Here is a 27,216-nt window from a genome sequence, read left to right as displayed (position 1 = left end):
GGGGGGGGGGGGGGGCGCTTGATTCAAATTCAGAGACGGTGAGAAATCTGTGCTGGCTCCCCTGTGCAAATGCTTTAATTTTTGGTTTACTGTACTGTTTACATTTTTTAGATGACTTGTACTTGCACGGAACGTGCCCAATGCCCTTAAAACATTGTGGCTTATTGGTCTCTCCTATGACGAGGGAAGAAAGTCTTATTCTTCCGTGTGCATTGCAACACAATACAATGACCCCCCACCCTTCCACAATTTCCCGATTAGCGCTTCTCTCCTTTAAGTCCGTTTGGGCTCGGCATTAAAAAAATGCAATTTCATCGGCATTGACAATATTAATAATACCAATATAAATGGTCCGTTATTGGACATTATAAATTTTCCAGCTAACTCATTCTTGGTTGCCAGCGTTTCGCCCTCGTGTGCTAGGGTGGGCTCATCAGTTGGTACCTAGCACACCTACCAATACGCTGGCCAGTGCATACCGTGGAGGCCACTGCGTAGGCTAACTGAAGCCACCGGCAGTGCCAGTGCACTAAAAGACTTTGTCTCATTAACAAAAATTGATGCCTGCTTGGCCATCAGATGATATAGATGTTGATTCCCACAGGTATTATAAATTTACTCATTCAGGACAAATATTTCAGATTCCCTGTGGGAATCAACATCTATATCATTGACAATATTGTTCGGTGCATACGAATTGATTATATGAGCCACGCATTTTTGCCAACTGTCGGCATTGCTAGTGTTCACGGATTCTGTTTCTCTGCACTCTGCCTGCAACTTGATATTGTGTTGTTCCTTAAAACGCTGAATACTAAAGAATTACGATTTCTCTCAAACTTCGCAGATAGGAAGCACACTGTAGTCACACCGAAGTGAGTGGAAGTGCGGAAAGCGACCCGTGCACGAACCTGAAAACAGGTTCTATCCTGATGCGGATAAATTTTGAATTTAAGTTACTCTGTAAAATACTATTTAAAAAAATGTAAAGGCAGTTTTTGAATTAAAAGTCTGAATTTCAGTAATGTGACTGACATTGTTCTTCGAATGACAAATTATCCGTATTTCGAATTAAACGATTTAAGTAACATGTAAAACTACACCTGATGTTTCCAGGATCGAGAGGTTCTTTGAATTAGGCGGGATTTGAATTATTGAGGTTCTACTGTATTTAGGTCTGTTTTGGAGAAATGTTGCAATATGTGATAGCACCACACATTATTAGAAACTCCAGCTCTTTTCTTGATGTAGATCACCATACTCCAGCAAAGCAAAAGGGTGGTTACGATCTTATGACAGGGAATTGTACCTTTGCTTTGGTGGACACCTTGAAGTCAGAGGAAATGTGCATTATTTTCTTCATTATGTGACTACATGTTACGTAAATTTCCATTCAAAGATAAGCTTTAGTGAGTGCAGAAATTGACAAATATTTCTACTATTAGTAAGGCATCACTTTCTAACCTTAGATGTTTCATAAGTTTCCAAATACAATTCTGACTAGTGAGATGGAACATTTAGATAAAATAGTTGACTCCGAACTCCCAGTCTTGTAACTTTCAGCTGGAAAATGTAAGAGACGTGGCAAAAAGAAGTGATATTCAGTGAGCATTTTTAGAGCAGATGAAATCAGCTGGTAACGTTCTCAAATACAACACACTCTAAGGTGATGCTTATATTTTATCAATTCCACAGGCAGAATGTGAGATAATTTTTGGCACAGTCACAAAGACAAAAACATAAAAACTTGTCAGAAACTAACCTTAAAATCTGTTTTGCAAGGCAAGTTTTTTGAGAGTTTCTGAAGTTGGCCAACTCAGCTACAGTGTGTTAAAGAACAAGTAACACTAGTCATATGGGTTCAGAACATTGAAGGACAAGAAATAGTATGTTCCTAAAGCTCAAGGTGTGTGTAGTATGTACTGTAGTATTCACGTAATAATAGAATTGTGAAATGTACTATATTTTACTGAATTACTTCACGTTATCACCAGTAATGTATATCTCACGCATAGCAGTGTAATGGTTAAACACGCCTCGGACATCTGTAGAAGTTTCTGGCTTAACAATATTTTGATAGTAGCTTCCTTCCCATTCCTTCCTTCCCTTTCCTATCCCATTGTCACCATAAGACCTATCTGTGTCAGTGCGATGTAAAGCAAATTATAAAAATAAAAATAAACCTTTTAAAATAGTAGTGAACAGAAAAATGTAGTACAGAAATTACAGACTTTCTATAAAGAGAATGTAACAAAGTCAGTTGGCACAATGAAGAGGAGTTAAAAGAAAATTCTTACAAAGTTAACTCTATTTTTGTAAATTTGCTGTTAAACTGTGTGAGTTTTTAAATTCTACATATTTTTTAACATTTGATCTCATCTTTTTTTTTTTTTTCAGCTTCATCCCTGAATGGAAACAAAGATTCTATCTACAGTTTGGCAATGAATCCTTCTGGAACAGCTATTGTTAGTGGTAGTACGGAAAAGGTACTAAGAGTGTGGGATCCTAGAACATGTGCCAAACTTATGAAACTGAAAGGTATGAATCACTGAGTATTACTGAATCATGTCTACTCCTGGAGAACATGAATGTCACTTGTTCAGCAGATTACAATAGCACACAGAACATTACTCCACATAATATAGATAAGAAATCTTTGTAACAGTATGTAGTTAAAAGTCTGAATATCATGGAAGAAGGGAAGGATTTCTGTAATTTTAATGCCTTGATTTCACTAACTACTGCACTTACTATATCATTTCTTAATTGAAGTGTTATTCACTTAGCATATGATGCAAACACAACTGACAGAATGTAAAATAGAGGAATTAAGAACTATACAGGACTGGGATCAAAATGGGAAAAGCATTGAACCACCTCCAAAATGCAGAGGACAACAGATAGGTGAGGTTAAAGGTAAACCATCATAATTCAAGACTTATACAGGCCGGTAGACAAGCCTGTTCATCAATTTACTATCTAATAAAACTTGGTTCCATGGGAAGTATATCCAGCTTGACTATGGATCATAAGTTATGGCAGCTGGTACTCAATGTACTATTTACTTGAAACCAAGGTTGACCAGTATATACTGAGGATACAAATTGGATTTAAGAAGGCTTGAGGGAATATTCTGAGCAGATGCCAGATGAAACTGTTATTCATATAAAGATCAATTGATTGTGCATTGTTTCAAGAGGACAGGTTTGTGGAGGAGGTTGTATGGTAAAAGGCATATTTAACGGGCTGGAACTTGGATCACTTGTGCATGTAGACAAACGCTTGACTGATACCTCAAGAATTTGACGCATGCTAACTTGATGCATCCAAGTGTGTTGCACTTTTTCCAGGCGACAGTGATGTCTTTCAAGATGACAGTATACAGTGCTGTTGGGTACATCTTCATTGGAATGGTTTGAGGAACGTAGTTCATCTGTCTGCTATAATGATTGACCTCTGAACTTACTCTGCATTAAGCCCTTAGAATACTCATGGCAGTTTGATAATACCTCAAATACCTCAGTACTTGTGTTGATGGCTGTATTATTCACTACCTAGCTGACAATATTTCCTGATTGTCATTGAAATTTTGTTGAATAAGTGTCATACAACTTAAATGTTGTACATGCTACAAAAGAACCTTCAACATATTTGATATGTGGCCATAATTCAGTAACCACTCTGTGCTGTATGTTGTAAACATACACACGAATTGAAGATGTTATTCATATAAAGAAGATTTAAGTTGTTATTCTGTTAATTATGTATCTGATTTGCTTTTGCATTTTATCTATAACGGGCATGTATATGAAGCTCACCATCGATCACCAGATTGCATCCCAAAAGCGTGGATTCAATTCCAAACCTCTCTGCAATGCCCATATGAAGTGAGGGCTTACGAGACATTGTTGAGGGTGGTGGTGGTGGTTGTTTAACTATCGGATGGGAACGAAAAGCCTAGAACAGACCCCTTCATGCTATTTGACAGGAGTACGCTAAGTGTTGGCACTGGGTTTCACCCTCTTTCTGTCATATGTCTTGGATGTTCTAGTAAGAAAGAAACTGGACGGCTCCTTAGGACATACCAGTATAGTTGGTCCGTTATTGGACATTACAAATTTTCCTGTTAACTCCTTCCTGGTTGCCAGAGTTTCGCCCCAGTGTGCTAAATTGGGCTCGTCAAGAGCGGGAAAATTTATAATTTCCAATAACGGACCAACTATATTGGTATTATAAATTTACTCATTCGGGACAAATATTTCAGGTTCCCTGTGGGAATCAACTATATCAATAGAGTAAATTAATATATTATTTTAGGTCCACCTTTTCAATACAAAATGTAAATAGTTTAGATTACATAGGGACTAGTTTTGACCTAGTTATAGGTCATCATCAGCCTGAAGTAAATTAAAGCGTAAATATTGAAGAAAAATAAACAATGTAAACACAAGTACAGTCTTTTTAAAAGTACGTACCATGTGGGATATTGAGCAGCAATATATTAAAATTAATAACTCTTCCAATTGACGAAGCACTGAGCGGAAGTTATGTTTATTTATGAATAAAGTTCAATGCGCCGTATAGCATTAAAGTCCAGTGTGCACTAAAAGATGTTATAAAGAAGAATTATCAGTTGAATGCTGGCTTCTTGAGTTTGCTGTTGTATATTCGAAGAAGTTACATCATTTTTTAAGGTATTCATAGACGTCAAAACACATGGATGTTGGAAAGGCTCTTCAGTTTTTTGGAACTAGGTAATTGTTGCGCGTGGAGGCTTTGGAGTCCAGAGAAGCGCTATATTATGTTAAAAAATAGAGATCCATAAAAAAGTCCCGTATGTTGTATAAAAATGACAAGTTGTGAAAGTGGAAATCGAAAAAGGTTGGTTTACAAGCGATTATGTTGTTCATTCAGAGATCAATTGAAAATTAAAGTACCCTAACATTGTCTTCTCAAGATGTTTACAAAACTAGAAATAATTGTCGATGCAAAGTAAAATGCTAGAAGAAAGCTCTTCTGCTTCTGGAATCTTGAAGGACGATGGATGTTTCACGAGGCGGAATAACATATATGGAGTTAAATAAAGGTGGATATAAATTCGCAGTTCAATGCGATTGACTCTGAATAAACGACAGTAGGAAATAAATAAATTTGGTCAGGTTGAAGAAAATGTTTAAATAAAATATGTCATAAGGGAATTTACGCATGTTGTGATAAGCTGAAGAGAGAAATGGTGGTAGGTAAGGTTCAAAGGAAATCTTGAGGAGGTGAAGGGAGAAAAATAAAGGAAGGAGAAAAAAAGTTTTTTGAGTAAATGACAGTAAGGAAATAAACAATATTTGGTCTGGTGGAAGAAAATATTTGTCATAAGAGAATTGATGCGTGTTGTAATAAGCAGAAGACAGAAAATGGTGGTAGGTGAGATGCAAGGAAAACTTGAGGAGGTGAAGGGAGAAAAATAAAGGAAGGAGAAGAAAATGATTTTTTTTTTAAATTTTAAGGTGGGGCTGAGGGATGTGGGAATATGGAAGAATGATTAAGAAAAGTACTATAAAGAGAATGAAAAATGGGACCTTTAATATTAGATTTTGATTGTCTGAAAAGTTGAATGAGCAGGTCAAAAAGAATGTTCGATTTTTTGGAAATGTCATTAAGATTGAAATTAAGTTTAAAATATTGGTCTAGATTTATAAAGCAATTCTCTGTTATGTTAAGGAGAGGTCCTTTATTCATAATTTTGAGAATTACCATATCTTGTTTAATGTCAGTAAATTTGTGATTATAATCATTCATGTGTTGACCAACTGCAGAAAATATTTTCTTCCACCAGACCAAATATTGTATATTTCCTTACTGTCATTTATTTATAAAAAAAAAAAAAAAAAAAAAAAAAAAAACCTTTTCTTCTCCTTCATTTATTTTTCTCCCTTCACCTCCTCAAGATTTCCTTTGAACCTTACCTACCACCATTTCTCTCTTCAGCTTATCACAACACGCGTAAATTCCCTTATGACATATTTTATTTAAACATTCTTCCACCTGACCAAATTTATTTATTTCCTACTGTCATTTATTCAGAGTCAATTGTATGCTCCGCATTGAACTGTGAATTTATATCCACCTTTATTTAACTCCATATATGTTATTCCGCCTCGTGAAACATCCATCGTCCTTCAAGATTCCAGAAGCAGAAGAGCTTTCTTCTAGCATCTTACTTCGCATCAACAATTATTTCTAGTTTTGTAAACATCTTGAGAAGACAATGTTACGGTACTTTAATTTTCAATTAATCTCTGAATGAACAACATAATCGCTTGTAAACCAACCTTTTTCGATTTCCACTTTCACAACTTGTCATTTTTATATGACGCATGGGACTTTTTTATGGATCTCTATTTTTTAACATAATATAGCGCTTCTCTGGACTCCTAAGCCTCCATGCGCAACAATTACGTAGTTCCAAAAAACTGAAGAGCCTTTCCAACATCCATGTGTTTTGACGTCTATGAATACCTTAAAAAATGATGTAACTTCTTCGAATATACAACAGCAAACTCAAGAAGCCAGCATTCAACTGATAATTCTTCTTTATAACATCTTTTAGTGCACACTGGACTTTTAATGCTATACGGCGCACTGAACTTTATTCATAAATAAACAACATAACTTCCGCTCAGTGCTTCGTCAATTGGAAGAGTTATTAATTTTAATATATTGCTGCTCAATATCCCACATGGTATGTACTTTTAAAAAGACTGTACTTGTGTATACATTGTTTATTTTTTCTTCAATATTTACGCTTTAATTTACTTCAGGCTGATGATGACCTATTACTAGGTCGGAACTAGTCCCTATGTAATCTAAACTATTTACATTTTGTATTGAAAAGGTGGACCCAAAATAATATATTAATTTACTCTATTGTAATCACAGTTCAATACGGATCTATCATTATGAAACTTATTTCTTTTAATCAACTATATCATCCTTAGGACATACTGTATATCGTAAGCCTGTCTCCATGCACATTCTCACTATCCATCCAGCACAAAAACAGGGCATTTTCATGACACTCACCATAAGGACAACCCAGAAAAAAGAAGTGAAGGGAACTGCCTACCTGCCTTATATTCACAATACTACAGATCCTCTGCAAGCACAATACAAAAACAGTATTTGGCACCATCATAAAAATTGCTCACAGTTTAAGTAAAAGCAAGGGCAAATTGTCCCTGTTATTACACCCTGGGATGTACAAAATTCCCTATACGTGGCAAGGTATACATTGGCCAAACATGCTGGTCTATTGGTTCACTCGTGATCAGAAGAATTTTGGGTGGATAGGAAAATGGGTAACATTTGTGTGTAGATTTTGGCCAACCCTGGGGATGAAGGAGAAGCAAGCGAGGCAATGTCACGTGTTCATCTTCCAGGAGGCGTGGATTATGACATAACGCACTCAGAGGTCACTCCCAACACCATTTTCTCATGAAATGATTAAAAATTTTCTATGGTTAAACATTCTGGCTATACTGGCTTCATGTAATTGTGAAAAAAATGTGCACAATATAATCTTGTCCCAATTCAAATGCCATTTAAGTGTTTGATCAGTGCTGACAATCACTCCATAGGAATGGTTTTCCTAACACCTTTGCATCTCTGATGATCATAATTATTTTTAATCCCAGGTTATTTTTACTTGAGTTGTGGAGGATAAAATATGATATTACTAGCCGTTACCTGCTGCTTTGCTCGCGTGGATTTCATAATTTGATAAAAGTGATTGTTCCTCGGCATTGTCCTAAAACATTGTCTGAAAATCCCTAAAGTATAAAAACCCACCGAAAATTTTTGTTTCATTAACCCCAGAAACTCTTTGTAACCACGTTTGTGGTATTACCTTTTGGGGCTAAGACAACCATGGGACCTAGAACTGTACGTGTGAGAAAAAGTCTTCTCTCAAGTAAAAAAAGAAAATAAATACATGTTTCTATATTTTTAAAGGAGATTCCAAATGGTTATTTCCACATCTGTAACATTTTCAGTTTTTGAGATATAAGTATCTCCATTTTTATCAGTCCTTACCCCAACCCCACCCCCATCTAAGTGCATTTTCCCAAAACATTAAATATGTTTATTTTTAAAGGGGATTCCAAATACCAATTTTCATGTCTGTAACTTCTTCAGTATTTGAGACATAAGTATCCTAAAAAAATAATTCAACTCATTTTTCACTACTTGTCACCCCCGTTAAATATTTTTAAAGGACTTTCCAAATATCAAGTTTCTTGTCTCTAACATGTTCAGTTTTTGACCTTATGGCTACTGTATATATACCGGTACTCTGATGCAAGTGCGATAACAGGTATAACTTGAAAACAATATTGTCTTACCCATGGGTAACTGATGCAGATATCGAGCCTGAATTATTATGGTTATTATTACAATTTTATGATGTTGTTATTACTTGTATGTACTGTATAGTTATGAAGTGTACATCCATTTAGTATTAGTATTGTTATTATTTACGTAGTCGAATGATCGTATTGTGTGTGAGGTTATGTCATGAGCATGTGTTGTACATAGACATCGATTTCAGTTCTGTTAATGTAAATACATGTAAATTAATATTATAATTTATTCTTACCTGTGTATATATATTTTGTAATCCATAATAGTGAAACACACTGTAACTTCCAGAAGGGTATAGCCACTAGAATGATTGAGAATATTCTGTACACTATTTCTATGTATTGGACACTCGGGAATATTCAAGAAGGTAGTTTTTTTTTTGTAACTTACTTTCTAGTTGCCAGGCCAGGCACATATATAAGGAGGTGATCTTGACGGCGACAAGTGAGTTGTAGAACAAGTTACTGTTGAGTTACTGAAGTTGTGGTTTGGAAGTTATTGGAAGAGAGTGGCTGACATGCCGAGTTAAGGCAGTCTCCATGTTGAATTGATTGGTAGTCATCTGTTTTCAACTGTGCTTCAAAGTGTAACCTCTGTGGTGTTCAGTGTCAGTTGTCAGCTGTTTTAATGATGTTGGCCTGTTGACATTGTTGAAATGAAGTGTTTCATTGTGGTACTGTGATTAAGGTTATGTGAAAGTGTAATTTGTGAATATATGTGAATAAAATTCATTGTACCAACTGACAGCATCTTGTGTGTATCTGTGTGGATACATTAACTGGTGATCGTGGACAGGACTCTATCGAATCTATTGGACTCGAAAATGAAAAACCGGAGGACCATGGTGATGCTCAGACAGTTAACTTTCTTCATTTAGGCTCAGGCTAAGGAAGGCCCAGTTGAGAAAACTCAAGAAGAATATCGGGTCCCAGTTGGGAAAATTCGAGGAGAAAATTGGGGCCTAGATCAAGACCGGATCGATGTCAGAAGAGGAAACCGAATACCCGATCGCTGGACTTCGTGAGCAGGATATGGAAGCACGACGCAGCCCGCTGCCATGTTCGACCTGCATGGAAGTTGTGGGAGAATTAGGTGGGTGCGGCAGTGTTCACCAGCCGGGAGCCGACTGCAGAGTCCGGCTGCAGTAGGGGACGCAGCACGCCAATCGAGCACCGCGGGTGTTCAACGCCGAGACCGAACAACCCGACGACGCAACGCTGAATGGGCGGTACCATCATGACACCAAGAGCAAGGCGCTCGACAGCCGCAGTAAGTTCTACGGCACCATGAACTGTCCAGAAAAGATGTTTGCGTGGATCAGAAATATGGGGAGGCCCAGACTATGTCCCAGGAGATGAAGGCAGTGATGGCAATGGCACAGCCAGTGGGATCCCCTCTACGAGACGAAGAACCAGTGGGGTCCGAATCGACAACCACCAGACGAGGGTGTCACCTGACAGAACACCAAGGTACGAACAAGGGGAAAGCCACCGGAGCTTCAAAGCCACTCCATGACGCTGTGGATTAGGAGACAGAACACCGATAGTCGACTTGCACCAAGGGAATTCTAGATGTGCTACAAGAACTTTCGGGTTGACGGAGGACTCTTGATGTACAGGTCGCACCTCTATGACATGCCTGCAGTTGTGGTGATCCTCAGACAGCACATGATGAACATCCTTGAGAAGTTCCACGGCACCCAGGAGGCAAAGAGACATATCAGTCCATCCAATGAAGATTCTTGTGGGTCAACATGCGGAAAGACATCCTGGACTACATGAAGGGGTGCTACATCTGTGCCTGCACCAAGGCGAGCAACAGGAAGGCAGATTCCAGCCAACGAGGAAGGCGGCCACAACGCCCGTGGAAGGTCATAGCCCTGGACTTGATGGATCCTTACCCTACAACACCACGGGGTAAAACAGGACTCCTAGTAATCACTGTCCTCTTCACAAGATGGGTTGAGGCCTTTCCGATACCTGAAGCAACGACGGGACACATCACCTGCCTGCTACAAGACAAGGTGTTCAGCCGCTACGGTTATCCACGGTGCATTCTGCCTGACAACGGGAGTCAGTTCACGTCGAGGAAGTGGCAGCAAATGATGGCGGAATGGGGTGTGGAGCACTAAACCACCCCTATCTACAACCCAAGGGCAAATCCGACAGAACAACGGAACCAGGAACTGAAAAGAATGCTATGAGTCCACCTGATAGACAGAGTACATTGACTGTGGGGCCATCAGATACCACAGTCACTCTTTGTCCTGCGATGACGCATCAACCGTGTCACCGGCTATTCCCCAGCAGAGCCGTTTCTTGGTCGACAGCTGTACGGCACTGGGGGTTGGGAGATTCGTCCACCATCCACTTCGGGTTAAGGTGATGCAGCTGTTTCACTGGCAGAGTGGCGGCAGCAGAAGCAGCAGAACATCAAGGAGAAGCAGGCTTTGGCTAAGAAGATATCCCTTACCCAGGCCAAGGCTCAAGATGTCTTAAGAGATACAGATCTTCCTACCAGGCCAACAAGTACTGCGATGTAACCACCCAGTCAGTAATAAGATTGGAGGGTTTCGCGCAGGTCTCGCACCTAAGTGGGTTGGTCCCATCGAGGTGGATAAATAGCTGGGCCATGGGGTCTACTTACTGAAGACCAGCCCTACATCCGTAACACCTTCGGATTTTGAGATATGTGTATCCGCAAAAAAATAATTCTACTTCTTCACTTCTTTGCACCACTCTCTCTTCTAGCAGACTTTCTGAAGAGAGGAAAAAAAAAGTGTTTATTTTTAAAGGAAATTCAAAATATCAACTTTGACGTCTGGAAGAGCTTCCGTTTTTAAGATGTAAGTATCCTCATAAACATAATTCGGAGTTGTGGCGAGTAACCCAACCACTGCGCATACAGAATAACCCTGGAGGAGAGGCTACGTATGACACAGCACCATCTGGTCATCGTGAGGAGAACACACAGACTATTGAGGAAGAGGCTGGCAGCGAAGCAACCCCGACCTCTGACACAGCACATGCTGGTCAAGAGAAGGAGAGCACATCCAGTGACATGGAGGAAGAAAGAAGATACAACCTATGTCCAAGGCAACGTCAACGAGTGTGACAAAGTGTGGATATTGTTTCAAGTTATAGCGGGGGATATTGACGCAAGTGCGATAACAGGTAATACTTGAAAACAACATTCTCTCACCCATGGATAACTAATGCAGATATCAAGATTGAATTATTATTATTATTATTATTATTATTATTATTATTATTATTATTATTATTATTATTATTATTATTATTATTAATTGTATGTATAGCTGTGAAGTGTACATCCATTTAGTATTAGTACCGTATTGTTATTATTTACGTAGTTGAATGATCGTATTGTGTGTGAGGTTATGTCATGAACATGTGTTGTACATAGACATGGATTTCGGTTCCGTTAGTGTAAATACCTGTAAATTAATATTATGATTTATTCTTACCTGTATATATAAATTGTAATCCATAATTTGAAACACACTGTAACTTCCAGAAGGGTATAGACACTAGAATGATTGAGAATATTCTCTACACTATTTCTATGTATTGGACACACTGTAATATTCAAGAAGGTATATATATATATATATATATATATATATTGTAATGTACTTTCTAGATGCCTGGCCAGGCACATATATAAGGAGGCGATCTTGACGACGACAAGTGAGTTGTGGGACGAGTTACTATTTAGTTACAGAAGTTGTGGTTTGGAAGTTATTGGAAGAGAGTGGTTGGCACGCCGAATTAAGGCAGTCTCCGTGTTGAATTGATTGGTAGTTATCTGTTTTCAACTGTGCTTCAAAGTGTAACCTCTGTGGTATTCGGTGTCATTTGTCAACGGTTTTAATAATAGCTGCTTGTTGATATTGTTGAAGTGAAGTGTTTTATTGTGATGCTGTGATTAAGGTTATGTGAAAGTGTAATTTGTGAACATATGTGAATAAAATTCATTGTATCAACTGACTGCATCTTGTGTGCGTCTGTGTAGATACGTTAACTCATTTTAAAAATTCACCCACTTTTTAAAATTATTTTCAGCCCCTTAAGTGGATTTTCCGAAAACAAACAAATATGTTTTTCATTATTTTTAAGGAGATTCCAAATACCAGTTTTCACATCTGTACATCCGTAACACCTTCGGTTTTTGAGATATGTGTATCCTCATAAAAATAATTCTACTTCTTCACTTCTTTGCACCACTCTCCCTTCTAGCAGACTTTCTGAAGAGAGAAAAAAAATACGTGTTCCTTTATTTTTAAAGGAAATTCAAATTATCAACGTTGACGTTTGGAAGAGCTTCCGTTTTTAAGATGTAAGTATCCTCATAAACATAATTCGGCTCCTTCTTTACTTATTTTCAACGTTCCCTCTTAAGTCGATTTTCTGAAAACAAAAAATACTTTGTTTCTTTGTTTTTAAAGGAGGTTCCAAATACAAAATTTCACATCTGTAACGTCTTCAGTTTTTGAGATATAAATGTCCTTATGAAAAGAATTCAACTACTTTTTCATTCCCCCTGCCCTATAAGATCATTTCCCACTCCCCCCACCCCCAAAAAGTGCGCGTTTCCTTATTTTTAAAGGAGATTCCAAATACCAATTGTCGGGCTGAGTGGCTCAGACGGTTAAGGCGCTGGCCTTCTGACCCCAACTTGGCAGGTTCGATCCTGGCTCAGTCCGGTGGTATTTGAAGGTGCTCAAATACGTCAGCCTCGTGTCAGTAGGTTTACTGGCACGTAAAAGAACTCCTGCGGGACTAAATTCCGGCACCTCGGCGTCTCCGAAAACCGTAAAAGAGTAGTTAGTGGGACGTAAAACAAATAACATTATTATTATTATTCAAATACCAATTTTCACGTATTCTCATATAAGTATTCTCATATAAATAATTCAACTAATTTTTCAATTCTTTCTCCCTGCCGTTAAGTGGATTTTCCAAAATCTAAAGATTGCGTGTTCATTTTTAAAGGTGATTCTGAAACATCTGAAAGGTCTCTTAGTTTTTGACATGTAAGTATCCTCATACAAAGAATCCAACTAATTTTTCAATTCTTTCACCCCTCCCCTCGTTAAGTGGATTTTCCAAAATCTAAAGAATATATGTTTCTTTACTTTTACAGGAGATGCCAAATATAAGTTTTCAAGTCTGTAATATGTTACGTGTCTCCTTTGTCACTTCTGTTCACCACCCCTTTTCATTGGATTTTCCCAGAACACAGAAATACGCGTTTTCTTTTCTTTTTTTTTTTTTTCAAAGGAGATTCCAAATGCCAATTTTTACGTCTGCTGGGGCTGTACCTTTATTAAGGCCAAGGCCGCTCTTCCTTCCCATTCCTAAGCCCATCTCATCGTCGCCATAAGACATATCTGTGTCGGTGCGACGTAAAAAAACTAGCAAAAAAAAAAATTAAACATGTAACATAAGTTTGTGCAACTGTATATCAGTGTATTGAATAGGTGGAACCTTTCTCTTTTTAACATTGTGAACCTATCCTCCTCCATTCGCCTCACATGACCCCACCACCGAAGCCGGTTTATGCGTACAGCTTCATCCATATCCATAGAATTCATTCCTAACTTAGCCTTTACCTCCTCGTTCAGAGTACCCTCCTGCCATTGTTACCACATGTTTGTACCAGCAATCATTCTTGCTACTTTCATGTCTGTTACATCTAAATTATGAATAAGATATCCTGAGTCCACCCAGCTTTTGCTCCCATAAAGCAAAGTTGGTCTGAAAACGGACCGATGTTAAGATAGTACCGTCCGGGAGCTGACTTCCTTCTTACAGAATACTGCTGATTGCAACTGCGAGCTCACTGCATTAGCTTCACTATAGCTTGATTCAATCTCACTATATTACCATCCTGGGAGAACACACAACCTAAATACTTAAAATTTTCTACTTGTTCCAGCTTTGTATCACCAATCTGACTTTCAGTTCTGCTGAATCTCTTACCTACTGACATCAATTTAGTCTTCGAAAGGCTAATTTTCATACCATACTCATTGCACCTATTTTCCAGTTCCGAGATATTAGATTGCAGGCTTTCGACACAATCTGCCATTAAGACCAAGTCGTTAGCATAGGCCAGACTGCTTACTACATTTCCACCTGAGTCCTTCCCTGCCACTTTATACCTTTCAGCAGATGATCCATGTAAACTACGAACAGTAAAGGTGAAAGATTACAGCCTTGTCTATCCCCTGTAAGTACCCTGAACCAAGAACTTATTCTATCATCAATTCTCACTGCAGCCCGATTGTCAACATAAATGCTTTTGATTTTAATAATATACTTTTAATTCCATAGTCCCCCAGCATGCCGAATATCTTTTCACTCGGTACCCTGTCATAAGCTTCCTCTAGATCTACGAAACATAAACACAACTGTCTATTCCTCTCGTAACATTTTTCAATTACCTGGTGCATACTGAAAATCTGATCCTAACAGCCCCTCTGTGGTCTGAATCCACACTGGTTTTCATCCAACTTCCTCTCAACCACTGATCGCACCCTCCTTTCCAAGATGCCAATGAATACTTTGCCTGGTGTACTAATCAATGAGATATCTCAATAATTGTTGCAATCCTTCCTGTTCCCTCATCTGTAGATAGATGCCAAGGTAACTAACTACACTACTAGATAGGCTACTCCGGCAGTTGAAGCTCCCATTGGCTGGAGCGCTATGACGTCACGCGATATGTACGATAACGAGTAAGGTACTCAGTCGCAGTACAGCAAGCCTGTGTCTTGCGCCTGAGAAACATCTTCCCAAACTTTCATCAAATAATAATCTGGTTTAGTGATTCGATGAGTAATGGTAATTCCAATAGATTTAAAAACAAGATGAGTGAAAATGTATTAAATTTCATTACATGCCGAGCAGGTAGAACATCAGCTATCAAATTCATGACATAATATGATAAGAAATAAAATATTGCCATGCAACTCAAATTGATTAATTTCTTTCCTGATGAAATAAATATTTAGATCAAATGGCGTAGGAAAGTATGCATCATATCGACATCTTTATGGAATTATATTAATGTATTAAAACTTAAGTGTCAGTAGACTTAATTAGTTGATGAACCAGTCCAAAGCTTAGCCTCCTTATTGGCATATTTTGTCAGTGTTCTCCTTACTCTTTGCATTTAAATGCTGTGTCCTAATAAATGTCCTGGTCCTTACGTAGAGACAAATTATTTTGTCATGGAATACTGGAAATTTTTACTTAATAATAGAAAAGAGTTTTCATTACGTTTTTGCATCTGGATATAGTTTGACCGTCAAACACACCAAATTTACTGTAATTTCGAACTGGGCTATGTTTTTTAACCACTCATGACTGGGATGTGTGGGGTCCCCTTTTGAAATAACCAATATCAAGTTACGAGTCTCTTCTCACGGCAGTGAACAGTTTTCTTTTGAGGGACCAAAAGAATTTCTTCAATCGAGCAACACTTGAAAACCAAATAACCCACAAGGTATTTTAGGGAACCTTGGGTGACATCCTCCCCTCCTACCGACTGACATGAGCTCTCCTCCCTCACCAGCTCGGTTACGATGTCCTCGACAAAAGTTTAGTCTCTGAAGACTCGTCAACAATGTCAATGCACAGCTCATTTAGGACAAAGAGCAATGCATTTTCTTCGGACTCGGGTTCCACAATATTTGTTGATAGGCCATTGAAGTCTTCTCCGACCGATGTGCTTCCAGATAAAGGAACTGAATTTGCATTTCCCGATAATAACAGCAGCCTCATTCTATTCCTCACTTCAAATGGAGTTGGGTGGTTATAAAAAACTCCCAAACCACAAACACGAGAGAAAAAGTTCTCCAAACAATCCTGGTTTAGGCGCGATGTTAGTATGTAAGAAATACCTTGCCCTTGTAGGTTCTCAGAAAAGTTTGAGTAAGAACTTAATTGAAATTATAAATCCCTTCTGAAAAGGTAGTAGACTATTTCTTTTGCCAACCGTAATTTGGGAGATAATGTCCAGAAATTTTTTCAGGGTACGTTCTTGGCTGTGAAGATTAAATCCATAGCCACTTTTGAATGGAGTTTTATGGTCCTTGGGGATTCTAGAATTTAATACATCGAATACATCATTAACCAACTCAAACTCACTTTCATGGTCTTTTTTGCAGGAAGTATTTATCTGCCTTAGCAGTACGCTGAGAAAACAGCTGTGTGGCTAATCGTACAATTACACAATTACACTCAGGTGAACATCATTAATATGATATGTTGGTGTCCCCACTTTGTTGTGTTAGCAGTTCTTATATCGTACCACTACGTAATTCAGTTCCCTCGGGCAGCACAAGACCTTCATCTAAGAAATGGTTCCTCAAAAGCTTTAAAAGATGAGGCACATCACAGAAAACTTACTTTTCTTAATTTGTCCACGGGACAACCACAACCACAGGAAGAACAATATGGATTCAGAGAACACCGATCAACTACCGATCTCATATTTGCACTTAGAATACTGTTAGAAATGCATTGGGAGAAGGCAAAGACTTACCACTAGTGTTTTTGGATCTCGAAAAAGCATTTGATAGTGTTCCAAGGAAGACTATATAGGAATGCTTAAGAAAGAAAAATGTACCCAAAGGTCTTATCCAGAAAGTTAAAATGCTTTACAAAGACTGCTGCAGTTGCGTACAGATAGGAAATGGTAATTCTGATTGGTTCCAAACCACTAAAGGAGTGCAACAAGGCAGTACCCTTTCACCCTTACTTTTTATCACTCAGGGATGAAGTCATGAAAGAAATTAAGCAGAAGAACAATATGGACATCAATGCATTTGCATTTGCAGATGATGTGGTAATCTGGGGAAATACAGAGAAGGAAGTCCAAGAGAGGCTGAACACCTGGAATGAACATTTGAAAGCACACGGATTAACAATAAATAAATAAAAAACTGTTACTATGTCTGTCAACAGGCAGAAGAAGAAAGGAAAAATAATGCTGGAAGGTACACAGCTGGAAACAGTAGACCAATATAAATATCTTGGGTGCATCATTTCAAGTGATAACAGAATACAGCATGAGATTAACAACTGCATTCAAAAATCAGCTCAGTTTTACCATCAAGTTCGGAACCTCCTCTGGAACGAACAAGTTCCCTTAAGATCAAAGCAGATTCTATTCCAATCATACTTCACCCCCATACTAACATACGGCCTAGAAACCTGCACAACAACCCAACAAGTGGATAGCAAACTACAAGCCGCAGAAATGAAGTTCCTACGTACTATGGTACAGAAGACAAAAGGGACAGGGTAAGGAATGAAAGAATAAGGGGGGAAGCTGGTGTGTACCCATCCCTGAATGAAAAAGTGACAAGGGCCCATTTGAAATGGTTTGGCTATGTGAAACGATTGGACGATGGAAGGACAGCAAAACAATGGCTACACACTGTCGTGGCCGGAAAACGACCGGTAGGAAGACCTAGGAAGAGATGGCTGGACAAGAGGAGTCAGTTGGGATGTCGTCTTGAGAGAAGAGTGGTACATGGACAGACAGAAGTGGAGAGTGCTCGTAAACCACACCTGGGCAACTGGAGTGGAAAACTGATGATGATGATGATGATGATTATTAAAAAAGTGTTGGTCATATTTGCATGCAGCTCTTTCCACACTTTAGCGTTTCTCCCTCCCATATCACATGTTACGGCAACCACATTAATCTGGCAAGCTTCAGTGTTTGTTATAATGTCCTACAGAAGATCAGCTCTCATGGTTTTGTCAAAGTCATAATACATAGGTTGTTTCCATTGAGAAAACAAACCTCAAACCATGACAACAAGGACGTTCCTGTACGGACCAAGTATTACATCATCCGTTGAATCATAACAAATACGCGAGTCAATATTCATCTCATCAAAACTCAAAACAGCATATTTTTCCAGGCCTTGAAAATTTACTGCGTGAGACTTTTAATAAATGGAGCACTTCCTTCAAAATACCAGGTCTGCATTTCAGTTTTCGTATCCACTTCTGCAATGTTGATCTAGCAGATAAATGCGTGTTTCTCTTTCTAAGGTACGCATAAGCCTTCTTAGGAAGTGCCCTTAATACAAAAGCACTTGCAGTGTCTTCTGAGGACCGTTTCACTCTTTTCTTCACGCTTGCAAGACACCGTATCTGTCCTGGTGTAAAACTTTTGACAGTATTTTCTCTACCTCTTTTTTGATAACATGTTGTGTCACTTTGGGTGGTGATGGTCGTCTTTTGACTGATACGACATACCTTGGACCTATACATTTTTTAAGCGCGTCTTTTCTAGCTTTCAGCGTCACAAACGTAGCAGCACGCTTCCTTTTTAATGCTTCGACATGTCTTTGAAGTTTTTATATTTCCTTGTCCTTATTATCTTCAATTGTGTCGGTAATAGTTGACCGGTCGAGTTTCCTCTTCTTAGGGGATAATGTAGTCAGAATACACATTGCCCGTTTCATGGTATTTCGACTTTCGTGCCGTATATCCCGTTCAGTGGAGACCTGTGGAATACCAGTAAATACATGCTTTAGAACAGTGCTTTGGACACCATTAGGCCAAAGTTTTCAAAGCGACTTATACCATTAGATTAGAGGACAGATATTGAAGTAACAAACTCATACCTGTGACATAGTTTCAGTTGTACTAGACCCTCCATGCCAGTTGAGAATAAATTGAGATAGTACAGCATCTGGGCATAGTATTTTCTTGGCGGGCAAATCTAAAATCTCATTTTTCATATCTCGCTCGTAATCTGTTGGAAGAAAATGAACAGAACATATGCGATAATTGTCCGGATTTAACTTATCAGTTCGCTTGCAGCGAGAAATCCACAAATGCTTCAACTCGTCATTTTTTGGAAGCCATTGATACATAACACCGGTACATTTAAATCCATAATTACGACACTGCACCACAGCACAATAAATACGACTTAACGTTTTCACTCATCAGTACAATGCACAGGTTCTCACCAGACCAAAGCACAAAGCAGAACTAACTGAAAAGATCGGCAGTAGAAACACGTGTTTCGTCAGCAGGACAGGCGAGTGCTGTCTTCATATCACAAGACGTCACACAGAAGGTGGCCAGGGAGAGAAACAAGTGAGCGTAATGCGGGAAGACAGCCCCCCCAAATAGATGCAATTACAGCTTTTGTCCAATCTTCCTACTCTATGAAGCCATTTCATCCCTGCCTTCCCACTATATTTCACCATTTCAGGTCTAATTTCATTTATTCCTGCTGCTTCATGACAATGGAGTTTATTTACCATCCTTTCCACTTCCTCAAGCGTAATTTCACCAACATTTTTTTCCTCCCCATGAGCTTGGTTGTTTGTGACACCACCAGGAAGATTTCCTTTTATGTTGAGAAGATTTTCAAAATACTCCCTCCACCTGTCCAGTGAGTCCCTGGGATCTATTGTGAATTCACGTAAATTACTCAAAACACTGTTCATTTCCTTTTATCCTCCCTTCCTAAGATTCCTTATTACTGTCCAGAAAGGTTTCCCTGCTGCTTGACCTAGCCTTTTCAGGTTATTACCAAAATCTTCTTGCGACTTCTGTTTGGATTCAACAACTATTTGTTTCGCTCTTTTTCTTTCATCTATGTACAATTCCCTGTCTGCATCAGGCCTTGCTTTGAGCCATTTCTGATAAGCCTTCTTTTTACGTTTACAAGCTGCTCTCACTTCATCACTCCACCAAGATGTTCGCTTTTTCCCATCTTTACACATGGTTGTTCCTAGGCATTCCCTTGTTGTTTCTACTACAGTATCCCTGTATGTCACCCATTCTCTTTCTAAATCCTGAAACTGTCCACTGTTCGAAACTTCTCACTAATCATATCCATGTACTTCCGTCTAATTTCCGCGTCCTGGAGATTTTCTACCCTTATTTGTTTGCAGACCGGTTTCACTTTCTCTGTCCTAGGCCTAGAGATAGTTCACTACAGATCAGAAAGGGGTCTATATCATCGAAAATCCCTGAAAAACACGTACATTCCTAACAGACTTCCTGAATTCAAAATCGCTTAAGATATAGTCCATTATGGATCTGGTACCCCTAGTCCAAGTGTAGCGGTGAATAGCCTTATGCTTCCCATTCCCATTAGCTTCCATATCTTCCCCACATTTACTAATCAGCCTTTCGTATCCTTCAGTTTTATTTCCAACTCTCACATTGAAATCGCTCATTAGCACTATCCTATCCTTGCTGTTCACCCTGACTACAATGTTTTTATACATGTTTTTCATCCTTGTATATTTTAAGCTGAAGATGACCTCTAGGCAAGGTTGAAATATGTCTTACTAAGTAGCATTTTAGGCAGATCGTTTATTAAATGGCAATAATTTGTATTGAATCGGTGGACTTAATACCTGTAAATTCTTTATAAGTATATATTATAGACAGGGTAGGTTTCATAAATTCCCTTAAAAAAGGTCAGAGAAGAGTGGTGCATTTCATAAACGGAAATAGGAGGAATATCATTAATTAGAAAAGCCTCGAATCTAGAAGAACTAGAGCTCTCCTGTGTGGTCTTTATAAGAGCTACATGGGAAGGGCTGTCTGGAGTAGTATTAGGAATAGGTTGGAACCTCCCTCATACTTATCCAGAAATGATAACAAGCATAAGATTATGGCCAGAAACCAGCATATGGATATAAACAGGACCATAAGGGATTGGAATAAATTACCTGCAGCAGTCTTTGATAGATTCCCTTCCGATTTCAAAACATTTAAGATCATTAGTGCTAGTATAAAGTGAAAAGTAAAAGTTGTAAATAACGGACACTGAATTTGTGATTAGCTACAAATTTTTGTCTGACCTTTTTTCTTTTTTTTCCCCCCACCTGTTCCTGTTATACGAAGGCCATGATATAAAATTATATACAGTAATATAATATTTTAATTGTGTGACCATGGAATTACATGCCTTCCTACGGAATTTAGAATTTTAAACTAGTAGTATTTCCTGTAATATTTTCTTTCCATGGAATTTCTTGTTGTTCTTGTTGTTGTTTTTTAATTATGTTTTAAATTTACTTTATTATCACTTGTAAGGTTAACCTATAGTATTACAAGCTGTACCTATTAAGCACTGGAAATACTTCAGTTGTATGTGAATTTGTATATGTTGATGCTGGATTTAGAATGTTAAACTAGTGGCATTTCTTGTAATATCTTTCCATGGAACTGCTTGTTGTATGGTTGTTGTTGTTGTTGGGTAATTGTGTTTTAACTTTATTATCTCACTACTGTAAGTGATCATTGCCACCAGGATATATCCCACTTGCGCTGTATAGTTAATAATAATAATAATAATAATAATAATAATAATAATAATAATAATAATAATAATAATAATAATAAAATATCCACATACTCCTCCATCTGTTTTGATATCATTGGGCCCAATCCACTTTCTTCCTCTTGGCCATGACTCCAGTATTCTCACAACTGAGTATTTTTATTTTCCATTTTGTCGATACATTAGTATCTTAAGGCAACTTATTGGTTAAAAGTGGTACATGTTTCATATATTAACAGAATTTAATATTAACTGACTGAAAGGTCGCGATTAAAAGCAATGCTATCGTATGAAATACTCGATCAAATTTAAAAACTGTATATTTTCTCACTTGTAATGAATGGTTCTATGCTGCCGTTCTAACAGTCAGAGTTCGGTGTAGAGCCACACTAACAAGGTGTCCCCCGAGTTGCCTGGGAGGTGTCTGTGCTCTTTATTCTTCATTACTATTTCTATCCTTCTATTCTCACCTTCATAAATTTCATTCCTCTTCCTGTCTGGCCACCCTCTCTGCCTCAGGTAGAATAGGTTAGTACGGAGGTTTTATCCTCCCCCAATCACAAGTTTTGGGTCATGGCGAGGTGATGCATGGCTACTGGGAGAGTAGTTGTTAGTGACCCCCTCCAGATACCGGGTGCCCTCTGGAGTATATAGCCTTGCCTTCGGTGCTACTCCTGGGCTCTGCCGAAGGTCGACTTCATATTTCGGGTGTACTCGTGGGACCAAAAACGGCATCTCTCTCTTCTCTTTCTTCTTTCTCAAAGGGTGGCACCCTTCAAGAAACTGCGTCTAAAATTGGCAAGAAACAGAAGCGGTATACTCCAGCTCCAGTGGATTATGTAAGTGACGAATGTCTTTCTCGATTCCTGGTTGCTTCCAGGGTCAATGGTAAAACTTTTCTTGATGAATGTCCTTTTATGATCAGCAATTCCATCGAAGAAATTGTTGCTGGTGAAGTCAACGAGATGCGCAAACTCTGCACTGGATCCGTACTTATAAAGACATCTACGCCTGAACAATCCAGACGGCTACCTAAAGCTAAGTTATTTGTAAAGGTAGAGGTGAAAATCGAGAAGCACCAAACCCTTAACTCCTGGGAGGGAGTTATATTCCACAGGGATTTGGTTAAATCTTCTGATGATACTATGATCCGGTACCTAGCACGTTGGGATGTAACCGATGTGAAGAGGTTGAAGAGGCGTGTGGCTACTCGATACGGGTGCTTTCATCCTTATCTTTGATGCAGAGATTGTACCTGAACGGATAAAAGTAGCAATGTATCGTGTGACTGTTCGTCCGTATATTCCAGCACCAATGAGGTGTTATAACTGTCAAAATTTTGGCCACAACTCACTGCGGTGTACAGGTACAACGACCTGTAAAATGTGTAGGAAGTGCGAGCATACTGGGGTTGATTGCACACCACCACCTGTGTGTGTTAACTGCCCGGGTGCGCATGCTCCAATCTCAAAGGAGTGCCCCACATTCAAGCAGGAGAAGAAGATCCAGGAGATAAAAAGGCTGGATAAACTATCTTATCCAGACGCCCGGAGGAAGTTCAAGTCTGTGGCTGCTCCGGAGTTTTCCATCTCCTTCGCCAGAAAGGTCGCAAACGTGTGGATCACTCCACAGAGTTTTGTGCAGAACACCAGTACTGAAAATGCGTCGAAAAGTCAAAGCCAGCAACAAAATGTAATCGTTAAAGAAACTGGAATTTCACCAGCTGAAAAATCGAAACGTGCGTTATTGCCGACGTTGCCGCTTGATACAATTCAAAAACAGGATGAAATTACTGTGTTGAAAATTCAGAACTGACAGTCTGTCTTTGCAGAGTCACCATCACCACGAATGGCTAGGAGGGGAGCGAAAAAGCTTGAGAATCCAAGTTTGAGAGGAGACAACGTGCCAGGTGAAATGTATGTGACACGTGATGGAAAAACGCTAATGAATTTAAAATTTTAGATTAGCAGCATTCTCAATTTTTTCTCAGTTTAGTGATCCCGTTCTCGATGATTGTTTCCAATGTTGGCTAGGTGTGTTTGCCTTATTTTAAATGGTCAGGAGGAAAGCGACAAAATTGAAAAAAAAAAAAACGAGCTGGATAGCTGCAGTCGCTTAAGTGTGGCCAGTATCCAGTATTCGGGAGATAGTAGGTTCGAACCCCACTGTCGGCAGCCCTGAAAATGGTTTTCCGTGGTTTCCCATTTTCACACCAGGCAAATGCTGGGGCTGTACCTTAATTAAGGCCACGGCCGCTTCCTTCCCACTCCTAGCCCTTCCCTGTCCCATCGTCGCCATAAGACCTATCTGTGTCGGTGCGACGTAAAGCAACTAGCAAAAATAAAAAAAATAAAAAATTGAGAAACTGTTTTAGAGAAGATACCAGGTGCATGGTAAACTGTATGTGACCATAGTGGAAACCGTCAGCGAAGTTCCAATCTGTAATGTTAAAAATGAGGTACATGAGAAACATGGGCTCATAAGCAAAAAGTGTAAAATGAGTTTGAAGAAACTTTTAAACTTATGATACTTAATAGTTGGTTGTCCTCTCAAAATGGCCTGACCTTCTCAAAGTTAATGGTCCCGTTCCTATTATCATGACTATTGTTGGCTCAGCTGTGTTGGCGAGGATGGGAGGAGTGGAGGTGGAAGGGGTGGTGCAGGGATGGCGGGGAGAGAGGGGAGTGGTGTGAGTTGGCGAGATGGAGGTGGGGTTTGTTTTTATTATAGAACTTCTGACAAATATATGGAATGAATGTTTCAAGTAGAATGTTCTTTTTTTCGTTGAATTCATTTAAATTATGAGAGGGGTTCATAAATTGATCTAAATCGATGTGGATGCTCTTGACAACGTTGAGCAAGGTGCCTTTTTGCTCATAATGCAAGATCTTAAGATCTTTATCTATTGATGCATATTCGTGACTGGATGCTTTATGATGATCACTCATAGCTGAAAAAGATTATATTTGAGAGTGATGTGATGTTTGGCGTATGTTATGACAGAATTGCGGCCTGATCCTTGCTGATATTTACATCGATCATTTAGAACATTCTCATATTGTTTGTAAGATTAATGGCATTCAACACTGGACATGCTGTGTAGATGACACGTTTGTTATTTTAGACTCCCGTGTTACTAACAGCAACACAGTACTTGAATTTCTCAACTCCATTGACCCACTTATAAAATTCGCCATAGTGTCAAGAAACAATTTTAAAAAATCCCCACGGCACTTAACGCCCTTGAAAGGGGTTTGGCCTGCACAGCGACCGCTGCTCAGCCCGAAGGCCTGCAGACTACGAGGGGCCGTATGGCCAACATGGCACATCCTGTCGGTCGTTATTCTGGGATTTCGAGACCGGGACCGCCATCCCACCGTTAGACAGCTCCTTAATTCTAATCACGTAGGCTCAGTAGACCTCGAACCAGCCTTCAGGTCGAGAGAAAAATCCCTGACCTGGCCAGGAATCGAACCCGGGGCCTCCGGGCGAGAGGCAGGCACGCTACCCCTACACCACAGGGCCGGCTCTCAAGAAACAATAATGCCCTTAAATACCTGGACTTAACCATTATGTGCAACAGCAACAGCACTTTATCCTTTAATATATACAGGAAACCCACCCACACCATCAGTACCATCCAACAAACTTCTTTGCACCTGGACATACATAAGAAAGCAGCTTACAATAGTATGGTACTTAGAGCATTAATTGTTTCTTTATCTCACAAGAATTATAAAAAAAAAAAACAAATTAATACTATTTACAATATTGCAGAACACAACGGTTTCAGTAGAACCTTCATCAGCAGAATAATCAATAGATATAAGAACAGACTCAAGACTACTGTAGAAAAAGAGTCTGCTCCTAAAGAGAAATTTTCCACTTTCACTTTCAGTAATAGTAGTATTTACCAAATTCCTAATATCTTTAAAAACACAACATTAAAATAGCATTTAGAACCTCCCCACACCAACTCCAAACTCATTTTCAATCCACACACTGTCAACAATAATAACATTAATAATGGATACTTGAAATCCGGAGTTTACAAATTAGAATGCCAATCCTGTAATTCCAGCTATGCAGGTCAAACAGGCTGCAATTTTGTCATTAGATACGCTGAACATTGCAACACTCTCAAATATAATTGTTTTTCAGCTATGAACATAATAAAGCACCCATCCACAAATACACATCAATAGATAAAGATCTTGAGATCTTGCATTATGAGCAAAAAGGTGCCTTGCTCAACGTTCTCGCATCCACATCGATTTAAATCAATTTGTGAACCCCTCTCACAATTTAAATAAAATCAACGAAAAAAGGAACATTCTACTTGAAACCTTCATTGTATATATGAATTCAAATTAATGCATTATCAGAAATTAAAAACCCGGGTAAGTTGGCCGTGCGGTTAGCTTGCATCCGGGTGATTGTGGGTTTGAATCCCACTGTCGGCAGCATTGAAGATGGTTTTCCGTGGTTTCCCATTTACACACCAGGCAAATGCTGGGGCTGTACCTTAATTAAGGCCACGGCCGCTTCCTTCCCATTCCCAGGCCGTTCCTATCCCATCGTCGCCATAAGACCTACCTGTGTCAGTGCGACGTAAAGCAAAATAGAAAAAAAAAAAAATTTAAAAGAGATATTTCAAAATTAATTGGAGTTGGCTTTTGTTTCATTATCAAAGTTAATACTGATTCTAAATAATTCTTTGAGGAATGTTCATCTTAACACTACCCAGAAAACTTTCTTCTTGTTGCGATGTTCACTCTAAAGTACTTTAGTTTTATAGTTTGTTTGTTTTTTTCTCATCTTTCTTTTCTGTCAAGAATTTTTGTTTACATCTGGTGGTAGAAAGTGGAAAGTGAGAAGAATGAACTTTGTAGTGAAAGTTAAAATCTTCTTGCTAATGGGATGTTCATTTTTTTCTCAAAGTAAAATTATAAATGCTATCTGACTTGTCTTGTATCTTCATTCGTGTAGTTATCAATTCCATCTAGAGACTTGAACAAAGTTTGACAAATTCCTTTTTATTGTGATTCAAGTACTGTAGCAATTATTTGACAAGAAGCTGCTAGTCTCAGTCTGGTGGTTTAGGTGCTTTTTCTTTGACAGAAAATCTATATAAAATGGACTTTGTGATATTAACCTTTTAATTTCCTCCATCTTTTTTCTTGATTGGCTAATTTGAACTTAAAACTCCAAACTAATTTTTAAGATAGGTTTATCTTCTTGAACCTCATTGGCAACTTTTGTAATTGCTGAAACTGTTCTTAACTTGATTCATATTGTTTTATTTTCAATATATAAATATTAGGGTATAACTGTTAGGTTCATCAGTCTGCCAAAACTAATTTTGATTATAAACTATCTGAAACTATCTGAAAAACAAAATATATGGTAACAGTATTATACTTGAAAAATAAACAACTT

At 38.7% G+C, this 27,216-nt stretch overlaps 1 protein-coding gene across 4 annotated transcripts in view; it reads left to right on the top strand.

Annotated features, from left to right (window-relative positions):
• Positions 1-27,216, top strand: part of LOC136857814 (WD repeat-containing protein 48) — a 288,788-nt gene that overhangs the window by 57,522 nt on the left and 204,050 nt on the right. For all 4 annotated transcript variants that reach the window (XM_067136763.2, XM_067136762.1, XM_067136764.1 and 1 more), the window contains exon 4: positions 2,398-2,538. In XM_067136763.2, coding sequence (XP_066992864.1) covers positions 2,398-2,538 — 141 coding nt within the window. The remainder of the gene's footprint in view (positions 1-2,397; positions 2,539-27,216) is intronic.

This window comes from Anabrus simplex, chromosome 1, assembly GCF_040414725.1.
Source record: "Anabrus simplex isolate iqAnaSimp1 chromosome 1, ASM4041472v1, whole genome shotgun sequence".
Lineage (NCBI taxonomy): Eukaryota > Metazoa > Arthropoda > Insecta > Orthoptera > Tettigoniidae > Anabrus > Anabrus simplex.
This window is presented reverse-complemented; position numbering and strand designations above follow the sequence as displayed.